Here is an 18,861-nt window from a genome sequence, read left to right on the forward strand (position 1 = left end):
GACAGAACTGCCCTCCTGTGGGACTGGTTCAATCTGGGCTTTCTGCACCTTACCCCTTTTGTCATCTAATAATTCAAACTCTGAAGCATCTAGGAACCACTCTGCTCTGGATGTTGCTATTTGGTGTTATCTATTTGGTGCTAGTGCACTTGAGAATTGAACTGCATCTGTCCTCCTCCACTGCATTCTGTAATACCCATAAGAGAAAGTTCATGGAAAAATTAGGGGTAGGGGTGGCTCAGGACAAGTGAGCCTGGTTATTACACTGCAGTAATTTGTACTCCACAGTCTATTTCTGCATAACAGGCAGACATCAATCCACCATCCACTCAATTTATTCATTCATCAGACATTCATTGCACGCTTACTCTGTGATAGGCTGTTCTAAGTGCTAATGATATCAAGGTTAAAAGACACACATCTCTGGGAGTGGAAGTGGTGATTGAACAGCAGGCAGGGCCGTGGAAGGATTTAATATTCTTAAGAATGGGAAATGTTTGAGGTGTTCATAGTCTGCTGAAGAGTTGGACAAATAAGCTTGGAGCCCAAGCAGTCAGAAGCTATACCCCAAATCCTGCTGCAGGGCCAGTCTGGCAGAAAACAGCATGGTTGCTACCCTGGGGGCCGGGCTGCTGCCGGCACCACTGACCAGGAGGGGTCATCAAAAGCTTCTGCCTCTAGGAAAACAAGCACTACGTGTACTCACCATTAAATTGGTACTGATTGATCGACACTTATGTGCACATGTGGAAGTAACATTCGCAGGGTGTCAGGCAGGTGGAAAGGGGAGAAGGAGGATAGGTACCTATTGGGTGCTGTACTTGCTGTCTGGAGTATGGGCACACTTGTAGCTCTGACTTGGGCGGTGCAAAGGCAATTTATGTAAGCAAAGCATTTGTACACCTATACTATTCTGAAATAAAATACATAAATTTTTTTTAATTTAAAAAAATATATACATATGTTTGTATATGCATTAAGAAACACTAGAAAATAGTAAAAGACTGAAATGATTACTTATTAAGGTCAGAAAGAAACAGAAGGATGGGCACAACAAATCTCAAACTAGATTTTTTTTATTTTGTTTTATTCTGACCTCTGAAAGTATAATATGTATCAAAAAATAAATTTTAAAAAAGCAAAAAAAAAAAAAAATGCTTGTGCCATAATCTCTGCCTCTGCTGTCTCTGGAACTGGCATTCACTCCCAACCACCCCAGCATGGGTTCTGCTTAGCATGGCGTCTTCGCATTGCTAGCATTCAACTCAGAGTCTGGAGTGGGTGGTCTGGTTGGCAAGACCTAGCTCATGTGCCAATAGCTGAACTTAACAGGAGTCTGGGAAAAGAAGTATCTGCATTTTATCAGCTGTAGTGTATGTGGGCTCTGGTAGTAGTTGAAATGTTCGGTGGCCATGAAGAATGGTAGATGTCCAGTACAGTACCACAAAACACATGAATAAACAGTGCCAATCATTCAGCGTCAGGAGACAGTCTTAGGTCACTGACTTTCTCTATAGTTCCTCTGTAGAGGACTATTTTAAATTCTTCTTTGATTCTTTAGCACTTTGCAGTTTTCCTGGAAAATAGTGGGCTCTCAGGAAATGTTTGTGGAATGGATTATTAAATGCTCATTGAGCATATTCTTTCAATAAACACATATCCGGCTTATGCTTTGTGTCAAACACTATGTTGAACGCTGTTTGCAGGGTCGAAATGCTTTACCTGATAGTAAAGAAGTAATCAGGAATAAGGATTGGGCTACCATGTAAGAATCAAAATATAAGGATAGAATGTAGAGTGAAGAAATACTGCTTAGGTAAGTAGTAGAGTGAATCCGAATCAGCTTCCTAAGTTGAAGTTGGGAATATGGTGGTCAGGGGTCGAAAGCACTGAAAAACTTCCCAGGACAAGTTGCAGAGATGGTGGAGGTTGACCAGTTAGAGGGGACAGTCACCTTCTGAGAGCAGAGTGGGCAAGCTGTACCTCAAGCTCTTACCACTCTCATCTGGCTGGCTGGGACATTTCTAGGCCATTTGCTTGCTTGTTTTTAGGGAAGTTATAGCACTTGCTGTTTTTTCTCTAAGTTACTCTGTTATATGCTCAAATTGTAGCAAGCTGTTAAATGTGCTATATCTGCAAAGCTCTTAGGACCATGTCTACCATGTTGTAACTACTATATAACCACATATTAAAAAATGAAAATATAGAAATATTCTGTTTCTGATGCTTTCTTTCACACAGTATATCAAGGATCCCACTTGGACTCAAATTTAGCCAAATACCAGGAATATTCTTTCACCTTTTGAGCTTTGACCTTTTTCATGCAGCATTTTCTAATTCTCAGGTATAAGGAGCTTTCCATGTTCCAGGTTTTGCCTGTAGCACAGCCCCTCAGCCCCTCCTCTGCCTCTTCACTGGGACAAGTCATGAGTGCCACCCCCTGGGTAAAGTGGCCTGACTGCTGGACCCAGCAGCTCCTCTCTATCTTGTTAACTGCTGAAATTTTTAGAAAAATATTCCATCTGGCCTTTTCAGTTGTCTTCAGGGAAAGGGTTGGTCCAGTTTACCTTATATCATCACTATTGAAAATGGAAATTCTAGTTCATGTGCTTTATGCAGTTTCAATCATATCCTCTCAAGAACCAATAAAGGAAACTAGTGAGGTTTTGTTCATTACACAGATGAAGAAAATGAGGCAGAGAGAATTTATGTTTGCTGTCATGAGTCTTAGAGCTGATTAGGAATGGAACCAGAATTTGAACTTAGGCAGTCTGGGATTAGAGTTTGTCTTAGTCCATATTTTGCTGCTGTAACAGAATACCATCGACTGAGTTAATTTATAAGGAATAAAAATGTATTGGCTCACAGTTCTAGATAGAAGCTGGGAAGTCTAAGATCAAGGGGGCCAGTACCTGTTGAGGGCCTTCTTACTGCATCAAGGCAGGGCAAAAGGGCAAGAGAGAAGAAACAAACAAACAAAAGGGAACAGAACTTTCATTACATTTCCTGTGGCAATGCATTCACCCCGAGATAAGGAACCCATTCTGTGATAATGGCTTTAATCTATTAACTCCGCCCTGTGGCCTAATCACCTCTCATTAGGTCTCACCTCCCAACCTGGTTACATTGGGGATTAAGTTTCCAACACATGCTTTTTCGGGTACACATTCAAACTACAGCAGAGCTATCCTCAAGATTTGAGATCAAATAAACTCTGTACTTAATCATACACACAAAAAACCCCCACAAACTATAGCAGAGCTTGTGTTCTTAACCTCTGTGTCCATTCATTTTCTGTATTTCATAAAGCAGGATAACAGCTTCATCATCCAAAACATTCTATAAAAGGTCAAACAAGTCTCTACCTGTACTTGCTTTCCTTATAACTTTAGGGGCAGTTTGGCAAAAGCCTAGCCATCTAGAATTTAATACCAGTAAATGCGGTATATTCTGCACCTTTTTCAATGGGCGTGTAACATGGACAGATATACTATCAAATAATTAGTTCCCTATTTTTATGGATTTAGATAGTCCTAGCTTCATGAACATTTCAATCTTGCAGAGAGAAAAAAATCCTTTGAATTTTGCCAAAATTGTGTCTTTTTACTGAATTTGGTCAAGGCATACAGGGATGAAATAGACACATCTGGTGATTGAACCATTTGAATGTCTGATAAAATTTTTAAAATCTGGAATCTTCAGTTCTGGAAAATGGCATCAGTGAATGGGACTCAAAAAGCTGCATTTGTGTACATTTGTGAGCCAAAAAGTCCTTGGGATTGTGCCAAGCAGGACACTTTCATGTACCTCAAATGGCCAACCCCCCACCCCACCCCCCACCCCCCACACCCCCTCCCCCCCCCACCCCCCCTCCCGGGACAGCCGAGGGCCTCCCATAGTGCTGAGGGACTCCAGGTACACTCTGCAGCTCTTGCTCTCTTGTTCTCTCGCTCTCTCTCGGGGATCTAGGGCTCAAAAGGCACCAGAACCAGACCTGCCCCATTGCTTCGGTTCCATTTGGAGCAGATGTATCTCTTCATCGGGTCCAAACTAGTTCGTTTTTGTTATTTTTTTCTTGAGAAAAAAAGCCTTTTTCTGCTTTTGGTAAAATCAAAGCCCTAACCTATATTCTAATTCTTTTTGACAGAGAAAAAGACAAGCATATGAATCTAACCTTATTTGTCATGGCCTGCATCTAGAAGCAACAAGATCAGTAAGTGTTGTTCCTTTTTCCTCCCTTGGCTGACCACTATTCTTGGGAACCTGTGTGGCACTGGGCATACTGTGATGGCATTGGAAATATGCAGCCCTGTCTGTGCCTTAGTCATAGACTATAAAGAGAGTCAACCAAAAGCTGTATTGAATAAAACCTATTGTCTTTTTCTCCTTGAAGCTGGCAGATCTTTTTTAGTAGCCAAATAATTTTATAATGAATGCATGAATGATTATTGTCTTCCTTTAAGAATCCTTTAAAAATTTTATTATGCAAACAATAGTTTATGATAAAAAACTAGAAAATATAAAAATAGGGAAAATAAGAATCATCTGTATCTTATCCAGAAATAGCCTTATATTCCTTCTAAACATTTTTTTCCCTTAACTATAAATATTTTCCCTTTCAAAAGGGGAATTATCATTACACAGTTTTATAATTTGATGTTTTAATATATAGTAAATGAATTTCTATATCAAAAAGTATAATCTATTGATTATATTAAAAAGTATAGTCTTTTTAATGGCTGCATAACATGATGTTGAACACATATACAATAAACCATTCTAGGCTCAGGAAATTAAAATTTTTTTCATTACTATAGCACTGCAATGAATATTCTAGTGTTTTTATTTTAAGTCACTAATTTGGATGGAGTAATGGGCAAATTAACTAGTTTTTTTTTCTTGATTTGAAATATTACTTTTATGAAAGAACTATGATAATTTGAATTACTTTCTTAATGATTTGAATGAAGAAATTATCTTTTTATGATGGTTTGCAAATGTATTTGTATTATATCTCCACTTTTACTGGTCTACTCTGTGTGGGTGGGGAGGGTTTCTTTTTGTTTTTTTTTTTTTTTTTTTCCTAACTACTAGCAACATAAGAAAAATCTTATGTTTTAAAATTGTGAAAATAGTTGGTTTGGTTTTGTGGTCTGTGTTTTTATTCTTCCAACATAGGTTTTGGATGACAAGCTTGTATTTGTAAAAGTACATGCGCCGTGGGAGGTGTTATGTACGTATGCTGAGATAATGCACATCAAATTGCCTCTGAAACCCAATGATCTGAAAACCCGGGGCTCAGCCTTTGGTAGACTCAATTGGTTTACCAAATTCCTCAGTGTGGACGAAAGTATCATCAAGCCAGAACAAGAGTTTTTCACTGCCCCATTTGAGAAGAACCGGTTGAATGATTTTTACATTGTTGATAGAGATACCTTCTTCAATCCAGCCACCAGAAGCCGCATTGTAAGTCTAAACCAAATTTAGTTGCTCTCTCAGAGTGATTTGGAACCTGCTATTGGATAATTAGTTGTTTGGTTGATTTAGTTTTGTTTTTAAAAGCTAAAAAAAAAAAACCACATAGAAAAGAAATATGCCTACAGATTCCTGTTATAGTAGTAAACAATGATTGAATTGGTTAGTTACACTATATAAATCACACTATTTTGGAATCTTTTTAGGTTTACTTCATCCTCTCTCGGGTCAAGTATCAAGTGATGAACAATGTTAACAAGTTTGGGATTAACAGACTTGTAAGCTCTGGGATCTACAAGGCAGCTTTCCCTCTCCATGATGTAAGTTAAATGGCAAAAATGAAAGAAGCGTCTTAATGTACAATCCAGTGTTGACAATAAAGAAAGGCTAACTACCTTGACCTTAAGTTTCTTCCTCACTAAAATGAACATAAAATACTGCAAGTCTATAAGCTCATTTAGGGCAAGAACCAGCTTGTTTTGTTCACAGATGGACCCCAAGCATGGAGAAGGCATCCACTTTAAAGGAGTGAATTAATGAATGAACAGTGTCTCTCCCACCGTTAATGTATAAAGTAGTACAGATTAGTGGTTAATCTGTATTAGCATTTCTGGGACTGAAATGCCTGGATGACTTTGTGAAAATTACCTAGTCTCTCTGTTCCTTAATTTCTTCATCTGTCAAATGGGGATGATAATAGTATCTCCCTTATAGAATTGTTATGAGGATTAATTAAATTCATCTATGTCAAATGTTAGTCCCTGGTGTATAATAAGTACCATATGAATGTTAGCTATTTTTGTAATTACTGACAAATGTTATCAAACAGAAAATATTAGTTCTTTGCAAGCAAAACACATGTTAGACCTTCACATTTATCATTTTCTGCAACATAGACTTTCCCCCCTCATTTGAAATACTGTTTTCAACCTGTGCCCTGGAATAGTCCAAGGCTTTTTAAAAGATGTCTGCCAGGATTGTCACAGTGGCAGTACCCCAAATTGTTGGCATTTTTTTAAGGACTACATTATGAGACTACAGCAGCCCCTCACATTCAAGAGAACTTCTCTAGCTGATAACATTACTCATGAAATGAAATTTTTTAAATGTGACCACCCAAGACCCTTAATGACTCCATGAATGCAGGAACATTATGTCTAAAGCTGTTTAAATAAATTCTCTCATTGAAATAAATACCATACTTTATTACATTGTTACTTTGTTACATTCACTATCAATTTATATGAATCTCTAAAACTCTGAAAAAGGACTGAGATTATAATTGCTACTGTGTAGTACATTTGTGGATGCAAACAGTATTGAAACATACAATACAGGATAATAAAAGTAGGACACCAAACAGCTATTTGATGCACATGGGTAAGTAGAGAACAGGGAGCTCCGTGGAGAAGCAGATGCTGAGCTCCAGCCTGACAGTCCTTGTATTTTATGTTTGTGCCCCAGCAAAATTAGCAATTATAGCATGACATGAACTTTGGGGATACTTGCGGATAGCTGCCATGAATATTCATAGTATTCAATTGACATTTGCCTGTGCCCCGGTCTTTTCTACTTAGCCTCTTCTAAGTGCAGTAATCCCAGATCCAGGCTAAAGAATGATCCCATTTGGCATTTGGAAGGGATGTGGGTGGAGGTCAGGGCCCATGCTAAGGTTTGACTGGATGATAATCTGATTCTAGTATAGGAAGAAGGAAAATAGGCAGGAAAAAGGGCAATTGAATTTAAGCAGAGGCAGGAGGTTTTGTTTCTTGAATAAGCTAAGTATGTAACATGATGTCAAGCTTCTTTGTTTGTTTTCTGCATGTTATCACAAAATAGCTGCTGGACTGGAGGCAAAGAAGCCTGGGTTGTAGAACTGACCCTGCTGCTGACCGGCTCAGGCCCTGCTTCCCCATTGTCCAAGGATGGGGCTGGGCTCTGAGGTGTTTCTTCAGGGGGGTGATTTTGGCACTTAGGTGGCCCGATTTCTCATTGTTCAGGACTACCCCACTTGTAGGGCATTAAGCCTCTCTGAGGCTCCCGCCAAGAACCTACAGTGCCCCTAGGATTGTAACATCCAAGCATTCATCCCCACCCACATTGGCAAATGACCCCCAAGGGAGATATTAATAGTTACAACCCTGGTTGAGAATCACGAAAATCAGCTGTTATTTCCATCCCTTCCGGCAAGCTCGGGGCCCCTTATTCACAAACGCCTATCAAGTATTAGTACCGTATTTAATAAACAGATTTGTGAAAACATGACTGATACTCAGGTGTTTCCTTCTGCTTCACAGTGCAAATTCCGCCATCGATCGGAGGATCCCAGCTGCCCTAACGAAAGGTACCTTCTGTACAGGGAGTGGGCGCATCCTCGAAGCATATACAAAAAGCAGCCCTTGGATCTTATCAGGTGAGTTGTTGTAGAGAAGATTTCGGGTGGGAAGCACTCAGGGGTTGCCCTCAGGGGATCTAAGTGTGACAGTGTGACAAGGACTGTTGCCACCCAGGGAAGCTCACCCAGAGCACTGAGCGTCATTGTCCAGAGTTTCACTGTGGCTTCATTAGTTAGGCATGGTTAATTGAATCATTGCTCATGCGGCTCAAAGCTCCAGTTGTCTAATCCCATGGTACTTCTTTCTGGCATGGCCAGCCCCATCATCAGCACAGACAATCTAGGGTCCCACCATGCGTCACCTCACTGGCATAAACTATCAGGGCTGGTCCCAGAGGCCTGCCATGATTGAAAAGGCACTCCTATCTCTCAAGGGATCCCAAGGGTTTAGAGGTTACCTCCCAGGAACTGGAAACAAAGATCCACTTTATTACACAGAAGTAAACTTTAGGTGTAGGTTATTATGTTGTATGGTAAGACACACATTTCCACCCTTTTCCTGTTTCATTGTATCTAACAAGGTATACAGACTAGCACTCAGGGTTTGTCTTGTCAAAGCTGCCCCCAGAAGCTTACCTTATTTGGGCAAAGGCCAAGGATACTGGCTGCTGGTAAGAGATAGGCCAAGAACAACCAACAAACAGAAAACATGAGAATAACAAGCAGAATTTCTGCCGGCAATGAAGAAAATAACAGAGTTAAGGTGGAAGGGCAGAGTGGGGAAGTGAGTTGAGTAAGTTATCTCTGAGTAGGTGACATTTGAGCCGAAACCCGATAGTGAAAAGGAGCTGGTACTTTGAAGACTTGGAAGACTCATTCCAGGGCCGGGGGTAGCCTGTGCTGTGGCGCTGAGGCACAAGTACACCTGGCAAGTTTGAGGAAATACTGAAGGGAGACCAGTGCTAATGAGAAAGAGAATGATAAGACATGAAGTTAGAGGGCTAACGGGGGGCACACACAGTCATTTAGATTTTAAGTGCACTGAGAAGCAGTTGTAATATTTTAAGCATTTAAGTAATTTTGTCTTGTTGGAGAGTGTTTTATAGGGGGCACAGGAAGCAGAAAGACCAGATAGGAGGCTATTTTCTTTTTTGTGATGATAGTGGGCCAGGGAAGAGATTGTGGGAGCAGATTTGGAACGTATCTTTGGAGTCGAGTTGACAGGACTTGTCTATGGATTGGATGTGGAGGGTGAGAAGGGGAGGAGAGTCACATGATCCTTACGTCTGCCTGGGGCCATGTGCCTGTTCTTTCTGTGGCATCTCAGTGCCTCACGCAGGTGCCCACCTGCTCGGGAAAACTAGTTGACCTCAAAGGTGAGAGTTTTAAAACATGCTAATGGTTTGTTCTGTTTTATATTTATTATGGAAAATTTCAAATGTATATAAAAGTAGAGAGAATAATATAGCAAGCCTACATTCAGAATCTGTCACCAAACTCCAAAAAGTACAAACTCATAGCCAATCTTGTTTCACATTTATTCCCACCTCTTCCCTCCTCCCTCCACTGCATCATTTTGAAGCAACCTCAAATATCATTTTATTAGCATCTATTTGTTAAATGACAAGGTCTCTTCTAAATATGATCAGGATACCCTTTTATAAAAAGGAACAGTTCCTTAATGTCATCAAATAATTAGTATTCAGATTTCCCTGATTGTGCAAAAAACAAACAAAAAAAACACTTTGTACTTTTTGGTTCAAATCAGGCTCCAAACAAGGTCCAGATGTTATAATTAGTATAATCTCTCAAATTTCTTCCACTCTGTGTTGCACTATTTGTTTCTTGTTTTCCTTGCAATTGTTGCAAGAATTCCTTGCATTCTCTATTTTGCAGATTTTATTCTCTCCTGCAGTGTTGTTAAACATGTTCCTCTGTATTTGCTTTAGCTAATTAATATTTTTATTTGTGGTACCTAATTTGATCCTCATCTAGAATCTTGATCAGATGGAAGTTTGATTTTGTATAAGAATACTTGATATGTAGAGTTAAGTACTTCTATGAGAAGGTACTTATTATACAGTTGTCTCTCTTTTTTGTGATGATAACAGCCATCAATGATCATTACTTAGACTCTTCATTTCATGAGGGATTTCATTTCATTATTTAATTTGGTTATACTCTTAATTCCCTCCTTTTTCATTTTTATTAACTAGATTACAATCATGAAGAGGCACTTTCATTAACTCTGGTTACCCTGTAGAGTAAGATTTTAAAAGAGGATGTTTGTACATATGTAAATATTTGAGGTTGACATTCATGTGAAGTTTCGATTTTATTTAATTTCCTTTTATGTTAAACCTGGCAACATCTGATGGCAGGGTGGTGGGTTTGATGGATTCTTAATCATTCTTTATGTGGTTTTTCCCCACCTTTGGTAAAGACAACAATTTCCCCACTATTTTAAATGTATTTTGCTAAGGGAAATGCATTTAACTATCCCCTGTCCCTGGTCCACATGTTCCTGCCCTTCCTTGCTTCCCACTAGTAACCCCTTGAGCATCCAGGCTATTAAACCTTCATCCCTAATTCCCAGAGATTGCCAGAGGGAAAAATGAGCTCTTTTCCAAGAAGCAAACCAAATAAACTAGAAAGAGCAACCCGTAGGAAACAGACTTTGACCAGGAACAAAAAAGCTTCCCCCAAAACTCCCATTTTTACCCTCAAAGTGATAAAAGAAGATATGGTATCTATAAGATGAGGACATGACTCTATTAAAAAAGATCATTGTGAGAATGAAATGTAGCTCTTAGAAATTAATAATGTGGGAAAACAGAAAAACCCCAGTATAAGAAAATGAAGTTGAAGAAAGTATGCAGCGCATAGAACAATAAATATAAAGAGAGAGAAAATAAAAGGCAGAAAAGATAAAAATTAGAAGTTCAGTCCAGGGGGTATAAATAATAGGAGTGTCAGAAACCAGAACAGAGAAAATATAGGAAAGAAATCTGAGAAGTACTTCCAGAGAGGTATCTGAAGAGCTAACTGGCATGAGTCTCCAGATGGAAAGAGCCTCTGAGTACCCCGCCTAGAGCCACAGCATCACCGTAACATGACATCTCAGAACACTGGCAACAAAGAGAAGGTCCTGCAAGCCTCCAGAAAGCAAAATGGAAAGAAAATGATATGAAGGATCGAGACTTGGAATAGCATTGTACTTCTCAATGACAACACCGCAAACTAGAAGAAAAGAGAACGATAACTTCAGAGCTCTGAGGGAAGTGATTTTTTTCCAACTTACAGTTCCATATTTGGCTGAACTGTCAAGTGTGAGGAGTTTCCACAATTCAGATGTGCAAGGTAATGGAGGAGGTGCGCCACCAAGGAAGAGGAGGACCTGAGATTTAGCAGAGAATCCCAATGCGCGAGAGAAGGGCAGAGAAGTCCCAGGCGACAGCTCTGTGGCAGGGCTGGAGAGTCATTGATCCAGGTTGGAGGGGGGTGTCTAAAGGGATTTATTCAAGGAGTTGAAACTGATAGACTGCCTCATGGTTTGAATGTACTGTGGAAGTTATATGTCATGGTTGAGTCTGGGCTTGAATGGCTGATAAGTACACAGAAAACTAAGCATTGAGCCATCAAGACAATTATTAACTCCAAGGAAATCAGGAAGGAGAAGGTAATCATGGCAGGTGACTTGATTCAGCTATCATAATAATGTAAAGCAACGGTATTGACCTAACCAAAAATTATAATGTAACTGTCAAGAGAATGGGAATAGAGATATGGATGTGTAGGTGAGGCAGGGGGTTGAAAGCTTGTAATCCTCATCTTCCAGAGTAGAAAGTCAATAGGTGATACACAAAACTGAAAAATCAATGAGCAGCACTTCACACAAAGTATTTAGAGATACGGAAGTAAATATCCAAAGAATCAGCTATAAGAGTTGAAAGTGGCTGATTCTGAGCAGCAGGAAACAGGAGAGGTGTTTGGGGCCTGCTCCTTTTTATATTCAGCCTTCTAGAGCTATTTGACTATTTAATGATGACATACTTACACCTTTGGTTAAATAAAAAATCAAAGCTGACTTTAAAAAAAAAAAAATTAACGTTAAGAGTTGAGATGTTTTTGGCAGAGAGAGCCAGTGACCGGAGGGATCACATGACTGCATCCTCATTATTCCCAGCATTTCTGCAAGAATGAAGAGACAGGTTGCCATTTAAGATTTGAAATTTTTTCTGACCTTGCCTACATTGTAACAGGGATGCCTTAGAAAGCAGTGAACTAACTCCCTGTTCCTGTAAATATCGGAACAGAGACTACCTGACCAGCTCTCTAAATGCAGCAGGATATTTTTACTGTTGGGAGGTTGGAGCAGGCAACTTCCAAGATTCTTTCCAGTTTTAAAGATGGCATTTCCAGAATGGATGACTGAGGAGAACGTATTCCAGAAAGCATAATAGAAAAGAGGCCAAGCCGTCTCAAACCTGTCGCTAGGCATTTTTTTCCCCCAGGCTCTGTCCTGAGCCTACCATTTGCCTGACATCCATAAGCCAGATAACAAAGCTGCAATCACAAGAAAATAAGCACTCTTTGTTCCTCCCATCTCCGTCTCTGCCTTTCCTTTTGCCTGTGGAAGTGGCCTGTGCCCAGCACTGTGAGCTCTGGAGCTGGTCCAGCCCCGGCTGTGGCTGTGGGAAGTCTCCCAGGACTCCAGGTGGTGTTCAGAGCTGAGTCTCCACTAGGCTAAGCCCAGGGAGTCAGGCCCAGCTCCACACTGAGTCTAAAGCCTCATGTAGGCTCAGGGCTGAGTAAATCTTCTACAGGTTCCAAGACTTAGGCAGGAGTGAATCGGTCTAGGAAAATATCAGCAACAGCTGTCACCTAAATATCACTTCATTGTTTCCTTCTCATCCCTAAATGCTTTCTTTCCGCCAACTGTATTTGGCCTCCCTTTCAGGAACAATTCTGGCACTGTTTCTTACTCAACCAGCCCTCTTCTATTCGTACCTACCTGGCCTCTTCCATATTACCCCAGAACATACCATTAATCAATGTTTAAAACTTAGAAAAAATAGAAGTGCTAGATATAAGGAGTTTAGGGTAGTGGATTCCTGAATCGTATCCGTCTTGCATTCTCCCATTCTTACAATGAGTTTTGCAAAAATTTTGGTCAGAGAGATTCCGCTATAGCTTAGTATTATTACTAGTTTTTTTAATTATTATTACAATTGACCCTTAAACAACACAGGGGTTTTGAAAACACATGTATAACTTTGACTTCCCAAAAACTTAACTTTCAATAGCCTACCGTTGACCGGAAGCCTTACCAATAACAATCAGTTAACACATATTTTGCATGTTATATGTATTATATACTGTATTCTTACAGTGAAGTAAGCTAGAAAAAAGAAAATGCTAATTAAGAAAATCATATTGGAAGAGAAAATATATTGACTGTCCACCAAGTAGAAGTGGGTCATCCTATGAAAGTCTTCATCCCTTGGTCTTGCTGTCTCAGGGGTGCCAGAGGAGGTAGAAGGGAGACAGAGGAGGAAGCCACACCCGGTATAACTTTTATTGAAAAAAAATACATGTGTGTATAAATGGACCCATGCAGTTCAAACTTATGTTGTTCAAGGGTCAACTGTCTTTGTGATTTATGTTACCTTTCCTCCAAGGAAGCTCCCTACTTAGGTAAAACTAAGTAACTTTGAGCAGATTGTTCCTGTTCATTTGTTCCATGCATGTTAAGAACAATCTTTTGGAGATTGTGTAAAAGAGCGCTATCTTTAGAAAGAATGATAGGAATACTCTGTATTTGCCCCATAATTCAGCATTTTCCCCTCCCGTGCTCTGTTTTAACATACTCTGCTTCAACAAGCAAACTGGCGATTGTGATCAGTACCTCTAAGATGTGTGATATACCTTTTGTTTCCTCATAGAATTCAAGGTCTGCTGCTAGTCATGGCTATGTTTTAAGGATGAATTGAGTGAGAGGGTTAAGCCAAAAACCTCCTTTTATTAAAAAGTAAAAATTAATATTAAGCTGAGGAGTCAGAGTGATTTTTATTTGTATCTTTTAAAAATAATTTCTGTCTATCTTCAGAAAATATTATGGAGAGAAGATCGGAATCTACTTTGCTTGGCTGGGCTATTACACGCAGATGCTCCTCCTGGCAGCGATCGTGGGAGTGGCTTGCTTTCTCTACGGATATCTTAATCAAGATAACTGTACCTGGAGGTAACTACCCCTTGTTTGTTCCTTGCTGCTATGCTGAAAAGTAGATTAGACATAAAGTTATTTTCGTGGTCTTAAACTGTTTTAGTAAAAGAAGACTCGTCGCAGAACATTCATTTCTTTAGATGATATATCCTTTTGTTCTGAGTATAATAACTAAGTGAAATGGAAAAAATTTTTTCTTAGATAATCCAACCCAGTCTCTGACAGGAATATTACCCTTAGGAAACACTCCAATATTTTAAAACAATGTTTTGTTTGAAAAAGAAAGGAGGCCTGGAGGGAGGATTTTGCCCTTGAACTTTTGGCCCCCAGAGGAATGTTCACTCAGCCCTGCAGATGTGGGCCAAGAGCAGCTCTGATTTCTTCAGGGTTTCAAAGGGAAAACTGGTATTTTTTTTTCTGCTTTTAGAAATGATTTCTTAATATAAAGAAATGCATGTTTAAAAACTCAAGTAGACAATGGTCGGTTTGGTTTTTACTTTAAAAAAAAAACAAAAAAAAACGAGTCCTTACACTATTGAGAAAAAAAGTAACAGAATTACTTTGTGCTTGATGTTGAAATTCAAACACCAGCTGCACTGTCTAAAGGGACGTATGTGGGTGCCAGAGCACTCTGAATTTCACCATCGCTATTCTGAATTGTGTTATTATTCCTCTGCTTTTGGTGGTCTCAGCCTCCAGAAGGGATGCAGCGCTGAACCAGGCATTTTCTCTTCATCATCTGGCCCCTATCCAGGTGTGACAGCCAGATCAAAATTTCTGGGCACAGGCAATGAGCTGATGACCAAATTTTTCAAGCCCCCGGCATATTAGCCTGCTCCCAGGGCAGGATGCTTACATGGCAGCCCTGATGTAAAGACATAATTACCCATTCTATTTAACAGAGGATTCTGAGCGTTTTGTACCCATTATGGCTTTTTAGCTAGAAAGCTGCAGATGGTTTCTGAAGTACTTTCCCCTCTTCACTGAAAAAGAGTTTTGGGCCAGAGGCTGAATGTTGGTGCCTTTCCCCTAAATTTGTCTTTGGCTTCTCCATTGTTTTGTATATTGTTCCAGACCAAAAAAAGAAAAAAGGCTTCTCAAAAATACATTTTCATGGTGCAGAAATCTGCATTTTTGTAACTCATGTGGTTCTTCTCATTATAACTCATTTTATAAAATCACTGTGAATAGTCACCCACGTATTTCCTACCGTTTCCCACAGATTAGTTTACGGAAAACTGAAGGAAGGTCTTGGAGATATACTCTCTGTGCTCAAAACCGTTTGGGTTTAATTATTAAATATCTTTAAAATGTTTAGAATGTATAAATTTTAAATATTTGCAGCTTTATTACACATTAAACAGATTCATAAGAATAGAAAATGTATTTAAGGTGTAAGGAATAATGATCTGTCACCCAATTTAAGGAAAAGAATGTTACTATTACCTTTGGAGTAATAGTACTTTAATCCCATCTCCTTTACTTTCAAATAACAGCTATACTAAATTTTGTGTTTATCATTTCTTTACATATACTGTATTTTTTATTACATATATTTGTACCCAACAAAATATATTTAGTTTTGTGTTTTTGAAAATATGTATACATAAGTGGAGGATATTATAGGTATTTCTTCTCCTGTAAAATGACTGTTTAAAGCTTATGCCTCCCTTTTTTAAATAGCAGCTTCATTGAGCTATAATTTGTATACTGTAACGTGCATTCCTTTAAAGCGTGTAATTCAGATGTTTTGAGTACATTCACAAGGTTGTGCAGCCATCACCACCATATAATTTCAGAACATTTTCATTGCCTCCAAAAGAAACCAGTGCCCATCAGCAGTCACTCTCTAACCCCCCTTTACCTTAGCTCCTGGCAACCACTAATCTACTTTCTGTTTTTATGGATTTGCCTATTCCAGACATTTCATAAAAGTGGAAATATACAGTATGAAGCCTTTTGTGACTGTCTTCTTTCACTTAGTATGTTTTCAAGGTTTATCCATGTTGTAGCATGTATGAGTTCTTCACACATTTTTATGGCCAAGTAATATTCCATTGTATGTATATACCATGTTGTTTATTCATCAGTTTATGGACATTTGGGCTGTTTATACTTTTTGGCCATTGTGAATAATGCTGCTGTGAACATTCATGGACAAGTTTTTGTGGGGATATGTGTTTCAGATCTCTTGGTAATATAACAAAGAATGGAATTGCTGGGCTATATGGTAACTCTAGCTTTATCATTTTGAGGAACTGCCAAAGTATTTTCTAAATTGGCTGCACCATCTTACATTCCCACCACAATGTATGAGGATTTCAATTTCTCCACATCCTCATCAATACCTTTTTTTTTTTCAATATTAGCCATACTAGTTGGTATGAAGTGGTATGTCAGTGTAGTTTTGATTTTTATTTCCTTAATGCCTACTGATGTTGAGCATCTTTTAATGTGTGTATTTGTCATTTGTATAGCTTCTTTGGAAAAACACCTGTTCAGATCCTTTGCTTATTATGTTGTCTTTTTATGGCTGTAAATGTTCTTTATATATTGGGGATAGAAGTCCCTTAGTGGATATTGTCTTAGTCCATTATGCTATGACAGAATCCCACAGACAGGGTAGTTTGTAAAGAACAGACATTTATTTCTCACAGTTATGGAGACTGGTAGTCCAAGATCAAGGCACCAGCATTTGGTGTCTGGGAAGGGCTGCATGCTCTGGAGTGGAGGAACGCTGTGTCTTTACATGGCAGAAGGCAGAAGGGCAAGAGGGGCAAACTCCCTTTATAAACCTCTTCTGTAAGAGCACCTAATCCCATTCTCAAGCAAAGAGCTCCCGGGCCTAATTACCTTCTAAAGGCTCCACCTCTTAATACTTTCACACTGGCAACACCTGCATTTTGGAGGAGACACATTCAAACCATAGCAGATGTATTGAAATGTTTTTTTCTCAATCTTTGGATTGTTTTTTCCCTTTCTTAATGATATCTCGTGAAGTAAAAATAATTTTTCATTTTGATGTCACCCAAGTCACTTACTTTCTTTTGTTAGTTGTGCTTTTGGTGTCATATCTAAAAAAAAAAAAAAAGAAACAATGTATAATCCAAAGTCCTGAAGAGTGTTTCAATGTTTATCTTCTAAGAGTTTTGTAGTTTTAGGTCTGTGATTTATTTTGAGTTAATTTTTGTGAATGGTATAAGGTAGGGGCCCAACTCTATCATTTCCCATGTCTGTATTGAAGTGCACCAGCACTATTTTGAAGAGACTATTCTTTTGCTGTGAATTATCATGGTGCCCTTATTGAAAATCATTTGGCCATAAGTGTAAGTTTGTTTACTGTCGATTCTTTTCCATTGATCTACATGTCTGTATTTTATGCAAGTACCACATTATATTGATTACTGCAGCTTTGTATTAATAGTTTAGAAACTGGAAATTTGTGCTTCTTTTTCGAGATTGTTTTAGCTATTCTGAGTCCTTTACATTTCCATATGAATTTTAGGATCAGACTGTCTATTTCGGTAAAACATCCAGCTGGGATTTTGATAGGAATTGTGTTGACTCCAAACCTCAGTTTGGACAGGATTGGAGAGTATTGACATCTTAACAGTATTAAGTCTTCTAATTCATGAACATGGGTTGTCTTTCCATTTATTTGGGTCTTTTTAAATTTCTATCAACAATATTTTGTAGTTTTTAATATATAAGTCTTGTACTTTTTTAAATGTTTATTCAAAGTATTTTATTCTTTTTAATGCTATTATAAATGAAATTGTTTTAATTTTGGATTATTTATTGCTAGTGTATAGAAATATAATTGCTTTTTGTATATTGATTTTTTTTTTGTACTGCAGCCTGGCTGAACTGGCTTATTTGCTCTAATAATTTTTTGGTAGATTACTTAGGATTTTTATGTACAATGTTATGCCATCTGTGAATAGAAGTAGTTTTATTTCTTCCTTCCCAATCTGGAGGCCTTTTATGTATTTTTCTTGCCTAGTTGTCCTGGCTAGAGCCTCTAGTACAATGTTGATCTTAGGATGACACCCAAGTCACTTACTTTCTTTTGTTAGTTGTGCTTTTGGTGTCATATCTAAAAAAAAAAACAATGTATAATCCAAAGTCCTGAAGAGTGTTTCAATGTTTATCTTCTAAGAGTTTTGTAGTTTTAGGTCTGTGATTTATTTTGAGCTAATTTTTGTGAATGCAATTCACAACATAAACAGAAGCAAAAACAAAGACCACATGATTCTCTCAATAGATGCAGAAAAAGCTTTTGACAAAATTCAACACCCTTTCATGATACGAACACTTAAGAAAATAGGCATAGAAGGGACATACCTAAAAATGATACAAGCCATATATGACAGACCCATAGCCAACATCATACTGAATGGGGAAAACTGAAAGCATTCCCACTTAGAACTGGAACCAGACAAGGCTGCCCACTATCTCCACTTCTATTCAACATAGTGTTGGAAGTCCTGGCTACAGCAATCAGACAGGAAAGTGGAATTAAAGGTATCCAAATAGGGGCAGAAGAGATCAAATTTTCACTGTTTGCTGATGATATGATATTATATTTAGAAAACCCCAAAGAATCAACCAAGAAACTCCTGGAACTGATCAATGAATTTAGTAAAGTCTCAGGATACAAAATCAATACACAGAAATCAGAGGCATTCATATATGCCAACAACAATCTAATTGAGAACCAAATCAAAGACTCAATTCCCTTCACAATAGCAATAAAGAAATTAAAGTACCTAGGAATATACTTAACCAAGGACGTAAAAGACCTCTACAGGGAGAACTATGAAAC

At 38.6% G+C, this 18,861-nt stretch overlaps 1 protein-coding gene across 3 annotated transcripts in view; it reads left to right on the top strand.

Annotated features, from left to right (window-relative positions):
- The window catches only part of ANO6 (anoctamin 6), a 185,252-nt gene that overhangs the window by 115,971 nt on the left and 50,420 nt on the right, over window positions 1–18,861 (top strand). For all 3 annotated transcript variants that reach the window (XM_012748410.2, XM_012748487.3, XM_012748617.3), the window contains 5 exons: window positions 4,148–4,213; window positions 5,179–5,466; window positions 5,682–5,795; window positions 7,773–7,888; window positions 13,920–14,054. In XM_012748410.2, the coding sequence (XP_012603864.1) occupies window positions 4,148–4,213; window positions 5,179–5,466; window positions 5,682–5,795; window positions 7,773–7,888; window positions 13,920–14,054 (719 nt within the window). The remainder of the gene's footprint in view (window positions 1–4,147; window positions 4,214–5,178; window positions 5,467–5,681; window positions 5,796–7,772; window positions 7,889–13,919; window positions 14,055–18,861) is intronic.

Source organism: Microcebus murinus, chromosome 10 (genome assembly GCF_040939455.1).
Source record: "Microcebus murinus isolate Inina chromosome 10, M.murinus_Inina_mat1.0, whole genome shotgun sequence".
NCBI lineage: Eukaryota > Metazoa > Chordata > Mammalia > Primates > Cheirogaleidae > Microcebus > Microcebus murinus.